The sequence below is a fragment of the Fusarium oxysporum genome, chromosome IV (genome assembly GCF_013085055.1).
Source record: "Fusarium oxysporum Fo47 chromosome IV, complete sequence".
NCBI classification, from domain to species: domain Eukaryota; kingdom Fungi; phylum Ascomycota; class Sordariomycetes; order Hypocreales; family Nectriaceae; genus Fusarium; species Fusarium oxysporum.
In genome coordinates, this window is record NC_072843.1 from 4,528,207 (window position 1) to 4,546,451 (window position 18,245).

Sequence of the window (18,245 nt, forward strand, 5' to 3'; positions counted from 1 at the left end):
TACATAGGTACCCAGCACAAAATAACCGCTCCCGAGATTCCAGCCATGGCACCAAATGCATTAGCATATCCACTCATATTAATCCACGGATTAGTGTAGAAAGAGAGGAGAAACCCAAAAGCAGCTAGATCTCGTCAGCTTCCTTGATCGGGCCACGGAGGCAGTAGACTTACACTTGAATGCTAGCTGCGTGACTGCTAACTCTCCTGCAACAGGACGGTAACTGTCAATGGTGTAGACCAAGCTTATGTTGGTAGCTTGAACGATTGCCAGGTTCACTTTCGGCTCCGGTTAGCACATTCAACAGCGTAAAAGGGTCCTGTGCAGACTTACAAAGACCTAGGCCGATGGTAGGTACAACCCAGTGCCAACTGCGGTCGATGCCTACGCCATACAGGACCAGGGAAAGCGGCGCGATCACAAGCGAGATGAGAATAGCAGGCAGTCGCATCTCCGGCTCTCGAATGCCACCATTGTTGCGAGTCAGTCGGTCCGCCACCATGTCACTGAAGTGACCTCCAAAGAATGCTCCAACACCGGCTCCTATGGGACACGAAATGAAGCATAAGCCAGATTGCCACGGCTCGAAGTCATAAATATCGTCAAAAGCTACAGCAAAGTTGGAGCTGATGGCAACGAGGAAGCCAATCGTAACAGACATGACGAGGGTAGCCCAAAGTACTGGAGGAAGGGTGAGGAGAACAATTGGCCGGAAGAATAGCTTGAGCAAGGGCTCTTTCGTGTGTGTACCGCTGTACAGGGACAAATCTTGCCAAAACGTGCGCTTTGGGGATGGAGAATAAGATAGGTGTCCGGATGTCGAGGTTTCGTCAGACTGAACCTTCTCAATATCCTTATTCTTATCTTTGCAATGCGGGGTATGAGCGGTATTGGAATCAATGTGTGTATGTGTTGCTTCTGGAGTTTCCTGGCGGTTGTAAACAGTCTCAGGGAACGTGAGGATGATCAGAATGGTACAAGCTCCAATCAAAGCCACCGAAATCCAATAGATATACCGCCAGCTCAAGTTGATGGTAATAAGTCCAGCAACAATGATTCCAACACCCACACCAGAGGATAGTGCCGTGGTATATATCCTGTTCATGTGTTTAGCTGAGGCAAATTGGGTATCTAAACATGGTCACTCACGCCATGACTGCACCTCTCTCGTGCAAGAAGAACAGGTCCGAGATAGTCAAGGGGGCCAGACATTCAGCGACACCCGACGCAAAGCCCATGAGGATGCGTGCAGCCAAGGCACTGCCGTATGTAGTTGCACCACCAGCCCAAGCAGCGAAGGCTGTGTAGAGTATGAAGGACGCGACATAGGTAGGTCGGCGGCCGTACTTTGTGACGAAAGGCATCCATATCAGGTTTCCCATGCCCTGGAGAAGAGCAGTGGTGGTGAAGAAATAGGCAATCTTGGCAACTTTGTCATCGAAATCGGAACCAGGTGGACCAAAGAAGGACTCGGTGGTACTGACAATGGCGACAGAAGGTCCAGCCGCCAGGAAGTTGCTGAAGAAGATGGCGCAGGAGACGAGTATGGCGATGTAGAAACGGTATGGCTTGGACCTATATCGTGCTTAGCATGCTTCACATGGCCGAGGACATGTGCCAGGTGAGAGCTTACCAGTTCAGCGGATCATTGGGATCATTCGTCGGGGATGGTATGAGTATCACCTCGTTGGTCTCTTCATTGCGGAGGCGCAGGCCTCCCAGCATGTCGTTACGGACATCAGACGTGCCCATGCTGGTCTTCGGAATATTAACAGACATGGTGTTGATGTACAAGGGAACAAGAGATAAGAGTTTTCTGATAAACAGCAAATGATGACGAATCACGAGCCTCAGGCAAAAAAAGGATCGGCTGGCGAATGTCCAAGAGCCCTTCCAAAGCTCAACGAGTGGAAGAGGGCATAATGGAATGTATTTAACCTCAAATACGGCCTGCGCAACCTAACAGACATGCACATTGGTGAGCATGCACTGAATGTGTTGATGGTTGATTAGCTTGGAAAGGGGGGACAAAATCTGCTAGCGACGCGCTCTAACGCGGATGAGGGGCGGCTCCACCCAACACTAGCGTGTCTTCCCCACGGGGTTTGATGTAGTGAGGCAGATAGGAAGAGTTTCTTTCCAATGCTCCATAGGAAACCCCACAAAGTGCAAGGGTATGTGACTCTGCTGGGTTGCAGAATAGACGGCACTGCATTTTCTGGTCCAAACAGGCTAGAGGACAGAATAGTGCTCGGTGGCGACAGTCCCCTGCCACATTAGCTTAAAGTGGTTTGGTGTCGACCACAAGCCGATCCGATGTGGTCTTGACCCCTCAATCGTCTTCGGCCCCTCCTGTAGTCGTCGATATGAGAAAACGGCACATGGAAGTCGTGAATCGGGACCGTAATCATGATTCTGCCCGAAAGGCCGAGGTTCAGGTTGAAAGGACCCAGGTGCGTCATCCGTTGCAGCACCTTGAGATAAGACGGGAAGCCAACGCTGTATAAGCACAAACTATTGGGAATCAGCTAAAAAAGAAAAAGCAGAAGAAGAAGAAGAAAAACTGTATGAAGAAAAAGCAAGGCCAGCATTCCACAGCCATCGTTACTTTTGTTGTCCAAGATTTCTGGCCGTGCCATCATGGATCACATCATGAAATCCAACGGCGTCTCTCATGCAGTCACCAATGGCCACACTGCCGCTGCCAAGTCCGATGGGCTCAACATCGTCGTTATCGGGGCCGGCATAGGTGGTCTCACGGCTGCCATCTTCCTTCGCAGGCAGGGCCATCGAGTTACGTTACTGGAGCAGTCTCGCTTTGCCAACGAGGTTGGAGCGGCGATGCACCTGGCACCTAACGCCAATGGGATCCTTCGCCGACTTGGTATCTTTGCCGAGACCATAGGCGCAAATGTGTTTGAACGGGTATGTACCTCCAAGCTCGATGTAGCTCTTGATGCCAGATACTGATCGTGTACGGCATGACGGCAGATTAAAGAGTTTAATGCGGCCAATGAAGTGATACGTGATGCCGAGCTCACGGAAGCGAACAAGATCTGGCAGCATCCGTGGCATTTGGTCCATCGCGTACGGCTGCATCAAGAGCTCAAACGACTTGCAACATCACCAGAGGGACCTGGTATCCCCGCGGTGCTCAGAACGTCCAGCCGCGTGGTAGATGTAGACACAGAAACAGCCACCGTCTTCTTACAAGATGGCGGTAAAGTCCAGGGAGACTTGGCCATTGGCGCTGATGGAGTCCATGTAAGTAACCATACTTTCAGCCTTCGACCTTGCATCACTTGCTAGACCTTATACTGACAAACATTCGTGACAGTCTCGTTCCCGACAGAAAGTCGTTGGAAAAGACTGGCAAGCGTACAGTTCAGGCAAGAGTGCTTTCCGGTTCCTCGTCCCCCGTCAAGATGCTCTCGACGACCCAGAAACCGCCCATTTTGCACAGCATAACGGCCAGCTCATCATATGGTATGCTGCGGACAGACGTATCGTCATGTATCCATGCGATGACAATAAGATGTTCAACTTTGTCTGCATTCATCCGCGAGAAGAGAGCGACCCTGGGAGCAAAGAAGGTATGTTGTCGCTAGACTGTTGACCTCGTAAAGATTGCTGACGAATACTGGCAAGACTGGAACAACGAGACGAGCATGTCGGTGTTGTTGAACGTATACAAGGATTTTGATCCTGCTTTGTTGAAGCTCTTGAGCAAAGCCAGCCCCGAGTCCCTCAAGGCATGGGAGCTGCTAGATATGGATGTTCTCCCAACGTGGACTGACAAAAGACTGACTCTTCTTGGTGATGCCGCTCATCCCTTTCTTCCTCGTAAGTATATGCCGATCACCTCACTCAGAGTATGTCTCTTTCGATAAGGTAGTACTGACATCGTGCTTCTTTAGACCAGGGACAGGGTGCTGGTGTTGCCATTGAAGACGCGGCCTCCCTCGCAGTCGTTCTCCCACTCGGTACCTCCCCGGAAGAGGTGCCTGAGCGGTTGCGTCTTTACCAAGACTTTCGTTATGACCGGGCACACCGGATCCAAGAGTTCTCACGCCAGGCAGGAAAGGATAAACCGGATAAGGACTTTGACAGTCAGTACACCTTGTAGCCCCACACTTGTATCCCACGACTAACAGTCATTTCTACTTAGTGATGGCGTATAGCAACTTCAACTTCGGCCATGATGAATGGGACCATTCTACCAACCGTTTTAGGAACTGGGACTGGGCTCGGAAGCCTCATCTCTACTGGAGAATGCCCATCTCGTTCGGGCCCTTCCCAGGTCCACGCCAGACCTTCACAGGCGAAGCTAGGAATGCTACCGACTCGACATTCACCACAGCCTCCATCAAGTTCAAGACCTCACGAACTCTTTTACAGAATCTTTTCCCTTCTACTTCTTTCCGATTCAAGAGCCCCGGAACAGTCGCATATGCTAGCTTTTCACAGACCACGCTCAATAAAATGGAGTGGCTGGGCGGCTCTGGGTATAGACACATTGGGCTGTACATCCACGGCGTCCAGTATGTACAGAAAGACGGTACCGTTCGTGACGGAACATTCCTGCCTATCTTGTGGGAGAATCTTACCGATCCTATTGTCAGTGGCCGGGAAGAGCTCGGAATGCCAAAGTTGTATTGCTCCATCGACGTTTGGAGGCGGACAAACAGTTACCGAATCCAGACAGGCTGGCAAGGCGTCAATTTTGGCTCATTCACACTTGAGGGTCTCCACGAGACGGATAGTGGCAGCTCCAAGGGGACGATCGGAGGCGAGGATGACGAGGGAATCTTTGCCTACAAGTACATCCCCAAGGTGGGAGATCGTGGCAAAGCAGATGTGGAGCATGCTACCTTTGTGCCTCACTCAGAGGAGTCCAAGGTCGTTCCGAGTCAAGTTCTGAGGGTCTTTACTGCGGACAAAGCCAGCTTTGAGTTTGATCCTCACGATTGGGAAGCCTTGCCGACGCTCCACCACGTCGTCTCGAGGTTGGCAGAAGTCCCCGTGTATGAGATTCTGGGTGGAAAGGTTGTTGAGGGTGTTGGCGTCCCAGACGTATCCAGTGCTCGAAGAATAGACTAAGCAAGGGACTGTCAGCTCTAAATACAAAAATGTCTTAGTTTTAGTGGTATCGAAAGAATGGATCAATCTGCAGTTTGTCATCATTGCTGATAAACTCAGCTATATAGTACAGTAGCAGTATATCAACAAGAGATATATTAAGTATGGTAACAAACATGTAATCTGCTACTATTGAAACTTGAGACTATAGACATTCATGCATTACACAATATCCTTACTTGCAAAGGAAGACAGTAGTTATAAGACCGCTTATTCCAGCTCTAATAACAATAACGTGGAGCCTACGAGACACCACGACAACATTAGACCCATGAGTAGTCGGTCGGGACCCTTTATAGGCGTTGTTAATAGATCGTGTCGAAGAAAGGGCAACAGTACAAACTTCTATCAGCTACAACCCAGGAGATTGAATTGTCTGAAACGGCAATATATGTGGAATACTGGTCTCTATCTTTGTCGTTTATGTTGCACTCTTCCTCAACTTTGCTTGCTAGGCAAGCTTGCTATCGAGGGCCTTAACTCCAGCCTTATTACAGGCGACTTAAAGGTAGGCATTAACCGGGTTGAGTCCGCTCAGATACCAACCTCTTTAGGTTAAGAATTCCGCCGTTGTGATCCCTACCAGCGCTTTCACGCGTCGTGTCCCCAGACCATGGGCATGAGGGGCCGAGAAACAGGGTTAGGGAATTGAGGGGGGCGAGACCTCCGGTCGGCTTGTGGTCAGGAGCTTCGGTAATGTTAAGACGAAGTCTCGATAGCCTAATATAACCCCGGATGGACAAGGGCAGACGTGTTTCCCGCTACTTTGGTATGCTTGGGCTTGGGCACGGAGATAGCTATTCTATTAAGATGAAAGAAAGGGCTTTTTGCAGGGAAGAATTACTTAAGGTGTACTTCACTACAGCACCGAAACGTGAATAGTAAACTACATATCGGCGATAATAATAAGAAAAGGAGATTTCCAGGGATATATTAAAATATCCCAGAGGGCTTAATACTATCTTCTTGGCATAGATGCTCTCTTTATATTTTATGACTTCGATATGCTTTAATATAATCGTGAAGTATCCTAGTACTGTATGAACTAGTTAAAAGGATCCTCCTTATGTATACAGTCTATAGTTTGATATAGATAGTCCATCTCTCTGACTGTCGCCAAGGGTTTCTAATTACAATCTTCCGATGGGGGGTAGTAACAACTAATCGATGTGAAGTCCTCCGTTCACAGCCAAATGTACACCGTTGACCCAGCTTGCCCGCTCATCACATAGAAACCCCACAGCAAACGCAATCTCTTCCGGTGTACCCATCCGCTTTCCCGCAGGTGTAGCTTCGATTGCAGGCTGCAAGATACGCATGGCTTCCTCGCCAGCAGCCAGAAAGCCCTCGGTCTTGGTAGGACCTGGAGACACGGCATTTACCGTGCACCCGTACTTCGGAGGAAGTTCCTTAGCCCAGCATTTAGTGAAGGAATCCACCATGCCCTTGGTCCCGGCATAGATGGTCTGTAAGGGAGGAGAACCTCGTGAGCTAGCGGAACAGATGTTGACTATTCGTCCACTTCCTCGCGTTAGGTGCGGAAGGCTACTCTGGGTCAGAAGGAAGGTGCTGCGCCCATTAACATTGACCAACAGATCCCAGTCATCCAAGGTCTGTTCCTCAAGAGGTTTATTAACTGCTAGCGCCACATTGTTGACGACTATGTCTAATCGGCCAAATTCTCGGATGGTTGCCTCGACCAGCCTCTTGGGGCCTTGAGTTGTACCCATGTCGGCGCAAACGGCGATGCATCTGGTGGGCAGAGACGCTGCCTTATTGTTGGCACTGTCTGCTAGAGAAGAGAATGGGTAATTGATGGCGACATATGCTCCACGAGACGAAAGCTCATGGGCAATGGCAAAACCTATGCCGCTGTCGCTGCCTGAGACAATGGCTACTTTGCCAGCAAGGGGCTCTTGTGTCGACATGGCCGAGCTGCTTTTCCTGGCTTGTTGTGTGACTTGAAGCAATGAATTCATGAATTGTGGTTGGCAAGACTTGGAAATTTAGTGGGTTTTGATGACTGGCTGGCCCAGCTGCTTGGTCCCCTGAAGATTGAGTTTGAGTTCAGGAATTACAGGTACCCCCTCTGCTTTTTTGAGCACCTCCGATCGGCTGAGGGGGGCCCCAGTCAAGCTAAGACAGCTCTCACTCCTCTCGGAATGTGGTCCCAGTTTGATCGGAAGCATGCCCGAGCCCCCACAGCCAGCCGATCATACTCGGATGGAGCGGCCTCGGCTCTGCAAGCATTTAGACTACTTACTCACTAGTTACATTCTGATCGTATAAGGCGCGTAAGAAAGGCGGCTATTCGTACAGTAGAGCACATCCATATTCATCCGACTACCGTCCCTGCCAAACTCCAATCTACCCAACCAACAACCATGACGCAAATTGATGCTCTTGCGCAAGCAAAATCTCAACTGCCTCCTTCATTTCCCATCATCTGGCGAGGCGATGTGAGTTGGGAAAGGGCCAGGGTGGGCCGCGTCTTCAACCACCGCCGACCATCCAGGCAGCCTCTTGCCGTCGTCGAAGCCACCAGGGAGGATCACATCGTAGAAGCTGTTCGGCTTGCACGCACTCTGGGTGCCCGGGTCTCAGTGCGGTCTGGTGGTCATAGTTGGGCAGCCTGGAGTGTGCGAGAGGGTGCCGTTCTTATCGACCTGGGCAAGTACCACGAATTTCTTCTAGACGACAGTACCGGAGTGCTACAAGCATCACCTAGCATGACTGGGAGGATGGTCAACAAGCTGCTGGGCTTACGTGGCCGCATGTTCCCCGGTGGCCATTGCCCAGAGGTTGCTCTTGGAGGATTTCTTCTGCAAGGAGGCATGGGGTGGAATTGCAAGGTAAAGTGACTGAGGGACATACAATAGCATCCTGACTGACAATATCTTTAAAGAACTGGGGCTTTGCCTGCGAAAGGTTGATGGCTCTTGACGTGGTGACGGCCGATGGGGAGAAGCGACACTGTGATAAAACCACCAACACGGAATTATATTGGGCGGCACGCGGATCAGGCCCAGGTAAGCCTTCTTCTCACTGAGACATCAACATATTTCTCATGCTTTTCTCCCTCATGGCATAGGATTCCCGGCTGTCGTTACGAGATTCTATCTCCAAACAATTCCTGTCTTCAACCACATGCGATCATCGGTCTACATATACGAGAAGAAAGATTATGAAGCGGCCTTTTCTTGGGTTTTAAAGGTTTGCTATGCCCCGTTCCAAGCTTGTCCTACTACGTGGTGATCACTCCGCTAAGTCAATCCATAGCTTGCTCCTACATTCGACGAGGGCACTGAGATTGTTGCAGTTGGACAACACTTACCAGGCCGGGAAGGAGAGCATATATTAATCTCTTTCGTCACTTTTAAAAATAGTGACGAAGAAGCCCGGTCTGCGCTGCAGCCGGCTCAAGACTCAGCACCACCAGGTCACGTAGATTCGTGGTTTTGCAAGACAACTTCACTAGCGGAGCAGTACGATCATCAGCATTCTGCCAACCCTGAGGGTCACCGATATGCAGTTGACAACTCTTATATCCGAAATGATGCCGACGTGGTTTCTGTCCTAAAGGAGTCATTCACATCACTCCCTACAAAAAAGTCTTTTACCCTTTGGTACGCTATGGCTCCCGGCTCTCGACGCAGTATCGAGGATGACAACTTTAAAGATATGGCGCTCTCGATGCAGACCGATCATTACTATGCTGCCTATGTCATCTGGGAAGATCAGGCCGACGACCTCAAATGTCAATCTTGGCTTACACATATCTTTGATAAGATCAAGCGGGACTCAGAAGGATCTTATCTTGGAGACGCCGATTTTCAACAGCGCTTGACCGTATTCTGGGGGCAGGACCAAGGCAAGAGACTCATGAACATCAGGAAGAAATGGGACCCTCAAGGTGTAGTGGCTGGTTATCTCAATAAGGGAGACCAAAATGGTGTGGAAGGATTAGAAAATGTACATAAATAGTACTAGAAGAATGCCTAGTATATGACAGACATACTTATCGAAGTTTAGAAAGTGAGCTAGATGTATTATTTGCAGTTGAGACCTGTGGTTGAGAGCTTTTACTCACCACGCAGAACTCAGAGGCTCTGGGTCGGCTCCTACTACTGGACGGTTCGCTTAAGCACTAATGTCCCAAATAGGAACAATGTCAAAACAACGGCTCAGGACGAGCGTCGCACATTGCATAAGCCTTGGGAAAATCGTCCATAGCATATCCAGCATAACTCTCTGCTGACACGGTGGAAAATAGTTAAGCATGGAAGGTAGATATATACATTAAGATGCAATGCAAGACGCTAGTCCAATTTGGGGAATTGCAATTATACTAACCATGATAGGAAGTAATAGCTATAAAGCAGGCACAGAAGTGGAATCAATGATCTACTTGGGTAAAGAGAAGTTGAAGTATATAAATTCCTCATCCCGGCCAAGCTCTTCTGAGTACTCCTTCATCTTAAGGAGAATCTCAGCCGTGGTCTCGTAGACAACAACATCGTGTTAAGGATGTTGCTAGTAGTAGACAGGACTAAAAGGCACGTAAGCCTTATGAACCTTGTCTCTTGGTCTAACTAGAATGCCATTTCCCTTGCTCATCGGCTTTGACATGGGCTTCGACATGATGTGGATGTCGCCTGATAGTGTGGCACGCGGCAGGTCAAGGCTTTGTTCTCGACAAATGTGTTCACGTAATAGTCAAGGACAGTCTGCCAAGCAATGAGAGTAAACCCAGAACGAAAATCTAAAGCCACGAAGAGATGGTGACTCAAGCGACTGGTGTAACATATCAGTGTTGCTATATCTCATGTGCGAAAGGAACATCAGCCTTTCATTGCAGCAATTCAAGGTTCACAATCACGGTAGGCATACACCCAGGATAAAAGAAAGGTTTTCAAGATGCTTTCCACTTACTAACCAACATAATGCTTAATACAGCTGCATATCTCCATACTACTAGTCCCAATTTAGCATTTATTTCCCCGCAGATTGTCGCCGTGGACTACCATTGTAATATCCTATTGCGTCTTTCTGGTGATACCTCCATTTGCCCGGTATCGCGGCGGTCTCGCAAATTGTATTACCGTTCTGGACCCTTCGTGCGGGTGCGATAGATAACACCAAGGCCTTGGCGTCGCCTGAATACGATCTTGATAGCAATCTGGGGTAAGAAGGCGGGGAAATGGAGCTCTACCAACAGGGAGGCTTGGAGAAGTTTCCCGATTCAGCTTGATATCAGCATCGCGACAAAAGGGGGGCCAGACCAACACACAGTAGCTTCACCCGACAGCGGCTGCCCCAGAACCGCACCTTGATAGTGAGGTTACATGGCTTTGCAGTGTATCCTCAGGTGTCTGCACAGGTTTTCTTCAACCATCCATATTGTTATATAAATTAACATCCCCCTGTGTCGCCCAATCAATCTTCACAACTCTTATTAACTATTTAACACTTACGACTACACCATGGATAAGAAGTCCTCAGAAGATCTTGGCCAAGCCGAGATTACCAACCGTGCCCCCTCGATTGGCAAGGGATCCATCATCGACGCCGACGACAGGCGTCTTCGTGCCCAGGGACACAAAGCCGAACTTGAGAGATCTTTCTCCTGGCTAGGTGCACTCGCTTTAGCATACAGGTTGGCTTTTTACCCCATCTCACAATCATGTCTTATTAACTTTTCCTCTCTTTCTTTGTATAATAGTATCTCCAACTCATGGCTCACGTATGCATCGTCCTTCGGCCTTGTGCTCATCTATGGAGGCGGCGTCACTACTTTATTTGCCCTACTTATCGCCGCTGTAGCTCAGTGGATCGTCTTCCTTGGGTTGGCCGAACTATGCTCTGCGTTTCCATCATCTGGCGGACAATACCACTTTACATATATCATCGCATCGCCGAAAACCCGGAATTTCGGTGCCTATGTCACGGGGTCCATTAATATCCTTGCGTGGTGGATCACCACATGTTCCGGTCTCATATATACAGCCATCTCTGCCTTTGGTTGTGCTACGGCCTGGTTTCCCGATTTCGCACAGCAGCGATATCAGGTTTATCTCTGCTACCTGGGCATCACTGTCCTGTCACGTAAGCTCCAGAGATTGAAGTTAACAAGTCCTCCACTAACCTATCCACTCTTCATAGTTATCCCAATCTATACGATCAAGCAGCGATACCTCGACTTCATGACCGAATCGACGACAGGCTTCTCTCTGATTGGAATGGTACTTACCATCTCAGTATGTTTAGGTATGGCTGATGGCGATTACGCCCCGGGCACAATTATTCTCGAGAACCGCGGTATCAGCGGCTGGAATGCTGGCACAGGCTGGTTACTTTCCATTGCTGCTGCGCTATATTGCTTCGCTGCCAATGGTGCTGTTACACATATCGCTGAGGAGCTGCCTAACCCTGGCCGCAAGCTTCCTCAAATTCTGTTCGTGGATAAAGACTTGAAGTCGTCATAGGATGCTAATTAGATTGCAGGAGTATGAGTATGGCCATGGGTGTCGTCATCGTTATCCCGTGGACTGTTGCTATGCTGTTTTCCATTAAGGATATGCAGGCCGTCCAGAGCTCTTTTCTCCCCAGCTTCGAAGTCTTTTACCAGGCGACTGGAAGCAAGGCTGCCGCAACAGGCCTACAAGCTTACTTGACGTTCCTTTACTATAGTAAGTTCTCTATAACGTTATTAAGCGACGCTTTCTGACCGAGTTCTTAGCGTGTATTCCAAGCCAGTGGGTGACCTGCAGCCGGATTACCTGGGCCTTTGCTCGTGATGTAAGTAAGAAATCGCATATGCCAATTTGTCAGCTGACATGTGTCTGCAGCAAGGACTTCCCTTCGCTGAATACTGGCAGCACATTGACCCCAAGCGCGGCATCCCTTGGAGAACAACTCTTCTTTCGGCTGCGTTCTGTGCTGTATATGGGTTGATCTACGTCGCAAGCACAACAGCCTTCAACTCAATTATCAATGCAACGTGCTTGATGCTAAACCTTTCATATGTTATCCCCCAGGGCGTCTTGCTTACGCAAGGCCGCGATAAGTTGCCAAGGCGTGCATTCAGCCTTGGTAAACTTGGCTATGCGGTCAATCTGTACTCAGTTGTATTTATGATTGTCATTGGTGTTGTGTTCTGCCTTCCGCAGACTAATCCGACGACTGCCGGCTCTATGAACTAGTAAGTAGTCCCTTTGTAAAATTTCGTCCTTTCAAGCTCACAGCTAATCTCCAACTTGAAGTAACGCCCCGGTCATTGTTGGTCTCTTCACAATCGTTTGCCTTCTTTGGATTGAGCGGCGATCCAAATTCAATGGCCCTCACATTGACTGGGATTTACTTAACGAAGCTAATGAGGAGGAATGATCAATATCTTAGAGTCTCAAAGAATGGCCAATAGTGGAAGTATGCATTACAAACGGGATTATGTCCGTCACTATTTAGTCTATGGGATCCTCACGTATTTACAATTTTCTCTTTCGATATCACGTATGGACAGAGTCATTACGCAACATTCAAAGAGCATTTAATCTAGTTGAAAGTATACGCATTGTAACTTTGGCTTGACAAAGAGGACTTATAGATAAGGAAGATCTAAGCAAACTTTCTTCAAATACTGTATGTAGCCCACCCCTCGCGCTATTCTACTGCGATCTTCTATTTCATCTTGGCTGGAGTCTTGGCGGTGCTGACATGAGTAGGTTGCTGGCGGCTAAAGCCACTAAATGGGACGCTGCTTAGTACCTAATTAGGCAGTAAGAAGTACAATATTCAACTTTAGTCTGTAGTAGTGATACCCCTTTTCTCCTCAGCCCTTGTAACATATCTCCTCCATTTCGGGTTAAGCATGTAGATAGGAATTCCAAGGATAAAAATAGCCCCAAAGATGCCAGCCAGCACCCCAAATGTCCATGTGTAACCTCCGTGTTGCACCATGTCTGTTAGTCCGTATGCAACACCAAATGACACAATGTTCTTGGTTCCAATAACCATAACAAGAGCGGGTCCCGGGTGCTTAGGACTAGCTTCAGCAGCGAATGTGGTTGTGACAATGAGGACGCTGGTAAATGTCACTTGGAAGAGCGTCCAACTAACCAGAATACCCCAATACGAACCGCCACCTTCAAATGCTGCTGTTGCCATGAACCCATAGAGAATAAGCATTGAGAAACCGAGTATAGCCACAGGTATCAAGATGATTAGTCTGCGCTCAGGCTTGTGGATACCGTGATTCCGTTTGGCCATCCATATAATGAAAGGCTCACCCAGTAAGGTACAGTAAGCAGCACCTAGCAAGCCACCGATGATACCACCAAGATTGATGAGTCCAATATCTTTAGGATCCCATCCATATTGCTGAAGGACGGCATCATAGGTAAGTGAAACATCTACCACGCAAGCGAGAGTGATAGAGCTGGCAAGAACAGTGAAGAGGATGGCTGGAGAAGTCATGCTCTGTGCCATACGCAGCAATGACAGTAACATGACCTTTCCGGGTGTTTTATGAGAACTACCCCATGGCTTCAGAAGCTGAGAATAACTCTTCAGAGGCACTTCGGCGTCTTCTCCTCGCCGGTCTTCGATGCCGTGGCGCTCGAGATACTCCTGAGCCTCGCTGTCCGGAACAACATGAGTGACCCCAAAGTCATCTGTCATGACAGCCCTTCCATCGAGACTGACAACTGGTCTCTGGAATCGAGTTTCGAACCCGAAAAGACAGGCTAGGACCAGGCCGGCGCCTACAAGTATAGCGAATACCCAGTAGTACCATCGCCAGCCAAGAGCTGCAGTTTCATAACTGCTGGTTAGGTTCATCAAGCTGCTAAGGACATTCTGGACAGTCCAGTACAAGCCAAAAACACGCCCACGCTCATGAAGAAAAGTGACTTCTGTGAGCATCAGCGGTAGCAGAGACTCAGAAGCACCGGTGGCAAGGCCTTGCATGACACGGCTTGCAAGATGGCCATTGTAGCTGTTCTGGGCCGCTGAGCCTATTGTTGCGGCGAGAAGGATAATAGTCGAGATCAGGAAGACAGGTCGTCGGCCGTATGCCAGTGCTACTGGAAGGATGATAAAATTGCCTGTTTCATGTTACTATTTTTCCTTTCGTATACACAAGAAGCCGAATGAGCTTACCTAGACCAATACAAAGAGATGGCAGAGTCAGGAGAAATGCGACGTCAGAAGGGCCATATCCTTGTGGTCCGTAGAGCTGGAAGAAGACCGACAAAATTGCTCCCAGGCCGCCAGCCAATGCCAAGCCCATAACGGCTATTGTAAATGTTAGTCTAGGCCTTGGGATATTTAAAAAGCGGTATTGCTTTGCTTACAGAACCAGCAACAGGTCCCAATCACCGCCCATTTCTGCCAGGGTTTCCAATTAAGTGGGTCATTGGGGTTGTTTGAAGGAACTGGAAGCCGTCTGATATGGCCATGAGCATCAACAAGAAGTGCATTCCCTTCTGCGTGACCCGACGGTGCATTGGACCTTTTATCAGGTTCTTCCGTGTGCTCTGAGTATTCGTTCTTAGCAGCCATCACGTTCCTCGATCAGCAGTATTACAGAAGAGTTTGGCGAATACAGGAGAGATATATCTCTAGAAACAGATTGCTGAGTAACCTAAGTGCCGTTGGCCTGTCATCTGGAGAGTACGCAGTATATATGTAAGACAGACGTAGAGTGATATGGGGGTGTGTGTGGACAACCCGATGCTCAAATGCGGGGAAGTGCAATTCTCAGTCAAATATGCTCAGCTCAAGTTCTCATGAAGGCTACTGGCTTGTTGAATCTGTAAACGTCAGGCCCTGTTTATTTAAACGGCTGTCAAACAACGGAGCCGAACCGAGCAACGGGCCGGGAAAGTGGAGCCGACAAAACAACCGAACTACTGCAATCATTAAATCGCGGGGTACGATGATCCATTGTGGCTTTTAATATAAGATGTGCATAATCTGAGGTTACTTTAAACCGTTTAAGGTCAGTTTACGATGCTCGGTTTACGACGCTCAAGTGTTTGTCTGACTTGGCCTCTCGGCTCGGGAAAGAGTAAAGTGCCTAATAGGCTTACGGAGATAGCTATATTAAGCCAACGTCATGACATCTCTCATTGTCAATGAAATGATAATAATTATTATTAATTTAGAGCTCTTTTTAAACCACCAAGACCTTTCCAGAGGAGTTATAAAATGGCTTCATATAACTCTAGTTCCACCGTTGAGGCGAGACTTGCAGCCGTAGAGAAGCTAGCACAACGAGTAAGGAACACGAGAATACTCTTCAAATCCGTTCATTAATCTTATCAGGCCTACGATCGAGGAGAGGTTGAGAACGTGTTCAGCAAGTATATGCATCTCCACAATGTATTCTAGGACGAACAGATTAAAGATTTGTGGGTGAAGCGTGGAACCCCTGGAATACACGCACAATACACCAATGTCGGAGTGTACACCGACTACGACAGCATTATGGCCTACCATAGCGGTCGGCCCTCACCTCCCGGAAAACTGATACTACACGAAACCACCACCCCACTGATTGAAGTTGCAGGTGACGGTGAAACTGCAAAAGGATTTTGGTTGATGGCTGGAGTTGAGAGTGGTTTAGCTGACCCCAAGAACGTGGGAACCATGCCAGAATTTCTCTACGAGCCTGAAGAGAAGAATGTCGACGGCAAGCGAGTCTGGACTCACTGGGTCTGGTGCCACTATGCTTTGGACTTTCTAAAGCAGGATGGCCAGTGGAAGATCTGGCACTTCCGTTGTCTTGAAGTAACCCGTGCTCCCTTTAGTGAAAATTGGATCACGTTTGCCAAGAAGAACCAGTTGGCTTTTGATAAGGTAAAGAGCTCACTCTTCGCTCAATTCTACTTGACGGGATCTGACAGTACGCCAGGACCTTGCCTACTTTGGAAATGACGGCAAGGCTGTCTTTATGCCGACGCCAGATGCTAAGCCTGATAAGGTCAGTTATGCGAATCTCGACTGGATATGTGCTGAACTAACCGTTTTCCTGTAATATCAGAAGGCAGATGTGTATGGCCCAGATCGAGCTCGACAGTTGGATGTGCCTCTCCCATCAGCGTATGAAACATTTTCTGAGACTCACGAATATTAATGTTGGTACTTCAGTTGCAAACGTTAAAATGCCAGCCTACTTTCTATACTATGAAGCCTGTGGAGTCCTTGCTGTATAATTACGCCGGCGGCCAATATAGTAAATATACCTACACTACACCTTTCACGAAGGATTTAACTTCCAAGCCTAGACAGAAACAGCTTTGAAACTACGTGCAGGTTTTACTCATGCATACTATATCACGGCAAGCTGGGCGAAGGAAGAGAATACGACATGCCTAATGGGGTTAGATAACAAGCAGTCTAGCCTTGTCAGCACTGGCGGAATACCAATGTGGCTTCACGCGGAGCCAATAGATAGCGTTGGAGCTATCTTGCCAGACCGCCGATCTTTCGGCTTCCGACCAAGACCAGGCAAATTTTCAAGCCACCAGCATGCGCCGTTGACATACTGAAACCTGGACAGCCCCATTTTCCCAGCTTTCAAACTTCTCCGCTTACCGCTGCGGTGGGCCGGCTCCCAACATCACCACTGCCCAAATGCCAGTCAATCACACGAGCGACCGAGATGTTTGCTGACTCTCAGCTAGAACGGCTTGCGCTGCTGGAGAGGGTCTTTTCTTCAATCAGCCTCGTGTCTGTACTGTTGATTTTCGTGACGTACGGAAGCATACCGAGACTGCGCAATCCTCGAAATACCTTCATCGTGTTTGCTAGCATCGCGAATCTGGGCGCCAGCATCGGGACCGTTATTTCACGCGATGGATTGACTCGTGGCGAGGATTCGGCACTTTGCAGGGCGCAAAGCTTCCTGGTACATGTGCAAGTAATGCCCTGGTGTCTTGGTAGCTACTCAGCGCATGTACTAACCTCAGATGTAGTTTCATGCAGTCTGATGCGTGGTGGTCTCTCGGCATGTCGGTGAATACCTTCAGGATCGTTTTCTTTCAGTCGAATCCGCATACGTTTAATAAGTGGCTGTATTCTCTGATATGCTTTGGAGGGCCATTCATCTCGGGATTTACCCTGTTTTTCATCGCCACTCCAGCCCGCGGTCCCGTCTACGGAGCGACAACTGTAAGCCACGAATCAGCCTAAGTTCTAACAATAACAACTGACGTCAGGCCAGACTTGGTGTTGGATCCGAGAATCTTGGGTTAGCATACGACTCTTCACTTCATACATCTTTGTATGGATCTGCATCGCCACATCAATCATTTTGAATACAGTGGTTGGCTTTCGTCTGTTTCGCGCAAGAAATGAAGCTCGAGGTATCTTAAACTCGCGCATTGAGAGCACAGTAGCCGATCACCAAACAGTACGATATCACCTTCTCTAAAATGGCAATACTGTCCAGCTAACCAACAAAAGGTAACAGAAACAAATACCGACACTGATGTCCAAGTATCCGAACATACATCCGTTACTGCCGTGTCTGATGCTCAGAAATTAGCACCCAATGCCACGGATGTGGAGCCAATTCCTCCTAACCAAAAGCAACAATCTTCATCATCGGCCACTGGCAGCACCAAGTCCAAGTTTTGGCTCAAAGACCCTATTAAACGGGCATACCTACTCACAACCTTCATGTTTACGCTAAGCGTCCTTGTGACGTGGGTACCAGCGAGCATCACACGTATCCATAGTCTACTTAACCGTGATGTTCCATACTCATACCAAGTTGCCATAGCGGCCGTTATGCCGCTGCAAGGTCTCTGGAACGCTTTGATCTTTTTTACGACTAGCCGGGGCGTTATAAGAAGCGTGATCCAGGACAAATGGGGTCTGTGGGTATCAAAGTCTACAAAGATAGACAGCAACCTGGTAGAAAGGGAAGTTGCTGCAAGGTTAAGGGTTAATGGGCATACTGACACCACGGATTCAGGGAGTGATGTTGAGCTCCGCCGCCTGGCGAGGTGATTGTATTGATAAGGAAATAGCTAATATGAAGAAAAGAGCAAAAATTGAGTCAGAGAGCGACTTCACCCTAATGTAACGATTAGACAACGTCT

General features: G+C 48.6%; 7 protein-coding genes across 7 annotated transcripts; 4 read left to right on the top strand and 3 right to left on the bottom strand.

The window, feature by feature from the left end:
• Positions 1 to 197: 197 nt before the first annotated feature.
• FOBCDRAFT_239417 (major facilitator superfamily domain-containing protein) lies at positions 198 to 1,779 on the bottom strand (the record flags this gene model as incomplete). The annotated part of the gene is made up of 4 exons (XM_059610250.1): positions 198 to 223; positions 334 to 1,097; positions 1,150 to 1,575; positions 1,634 to 1,779. 4 exons carry the CDS (start codon positions 1,777 to 1,779, stop codon positions 198 to 200), a joined length of 1,362 nt encoding a protein of 453 aa, XP_059467135.1.
• An 861-nt stretch (positions 1,780 to 2,640) lies between these two features.
• Positions 2,641 to 5,100, top strand: FOBCDRAFT_292615 (uncharacterized protein; the record flags this gene model as incomplete). Its single annotated transcript, XM_031177953.2, has 6 exons — positions 2,641 to 2,925; positions 2,992 to 3,264; positions 3,338 to 3,593; positions 3,649 to 3,843; positions 3,918 to 4,109; positions 4,169 to 5,100. 6 exons carry the CDS (start codon positions 2,641 to 2,643, stop codon positions 5,098 to 5,100), a joined length of 2,133 nt encoding a protein of 710 aa, XP_031043840.2.
• A 1,199-nt stretch (positions 5,101 to 6,299) lies between these two features.
• Positions 6,300 to 7,389, bottom strand: FOBCDRAFT_131605 (uncharacterized protein; the record flags this gene model as incomplete). Its single annotated transcript, XM_031177952.3, has 3 exons — positions 6,300 to 7,136; positions 7,245 to 7,254; positions 7,292 to 7,389. The coding sequence occupies 3 exons, from the start codon at positions 7,387 to 7,389 to the stop codon at positions 6,300 to 6,302; spliced, it is 945 nt and encodes a 314-aa protein (XP_031043839.3).
• A 134-nt stretch (positions 7,390 to 7,523) lies between these two features.
• FOBCDRAFT_239420 (uncharacterized protein) lies at positions 7,524 to 9,372 on the top strand (the record flags this gene model as incomplete). Its single annotated transcript, XM_031177951.3, has 5 exons — positions 7,524 to 7,991; positions 8,045 to 8,168; positions 8,231 to 8,352; positions 8,419 to 9,111; positions 9,199 to 9,372. The coding sequence occupies 5 exons, from the start codon at positions 7,524 to 7,526 to the stop codon at positions 9,370 to 9,372; spliced, it is 1,581 nt and encodes a 526-aa protein (XP_031043838.3).
• Positions 9,373 to 10,622: 1,250 nt separating this feature from the next.
• FOBCDRAFT_133085 (amino acid/polyamine transporter I) lies at positions 10,623 to 12,525 on the top strand (the record flags this gene model as incomplete). Its single annotated transcript, XM_059607898.1, has 7 exons — positions 10,623 to 10,795; positions 10,862 to 11,244; positions 11,302 to 11,593; positions 11,644 to 11,828; positions 11,879 to 11,937; positions 11,988 to 12,340; positions 12,402 to 12,525. 7 exons carry the CDS (start codon positions 10,623 to 10,625, stop codon positions 12,523 to 12,525), a joined length of 1,569 nt encoding a protein of 522 aa, XP_059464780.1.
• A 411-nt stretch (positions 12,526 to 12,936) lies between these two features.
• On the bottom strand, positions 12,937 to 14,697 carry FOBCDRAFT_239422 (major facilitator superfamily domain-containing protein; the record flags this gene model as incomplete). The annotated part of the gene is made up of 3 exons (XM_059610251.1): positions 12,937 to 14,219; positions 14,296 to 14,430; positions 14,490 to 14,697. The coding sequence occupies 3 exons, from the start codon at positions 14,695 to 14,697 to the stop codon at positions 12,937 to 12,939; spliced, it is 1,626 nt and encodes a 541-aa protein (XP_059464781.1).
• A 648-nt stretch (positions 14,698 to 15,345) lies between these two features.
• FOBCDRAFT_250038 (uncharacterized protein) lies at positions 15,346 to 18,231 on the top strand (the record flags this gene model as incomplete). The annotated part of the gene is made up of 9 exons (XM_059610898.1): positions 15,346 to 15,414; positions 15,463 to 15,519; positions 15,559 to 15,996; positions 16,052 to 16,120; positions 16,484 to 16,519; positions 16,700 to 17,070; positions 17,115 to 17,310; positions 17,363 to 17,551; positions 17,605 to 18,231. The coding sequence occupies 9 exons, from the start codon at positions 15,346 to 15,348 to the stop codon at positions 18,151 to 18,153; spliced, it is 1,974 nt and encodes a 657-aa protein (XP_059464782.1). The 3' UTR covers positions 18,154 to 18,231.
• Positions 18,232 to 18,245: the final 14 nt, after the last annotated feature.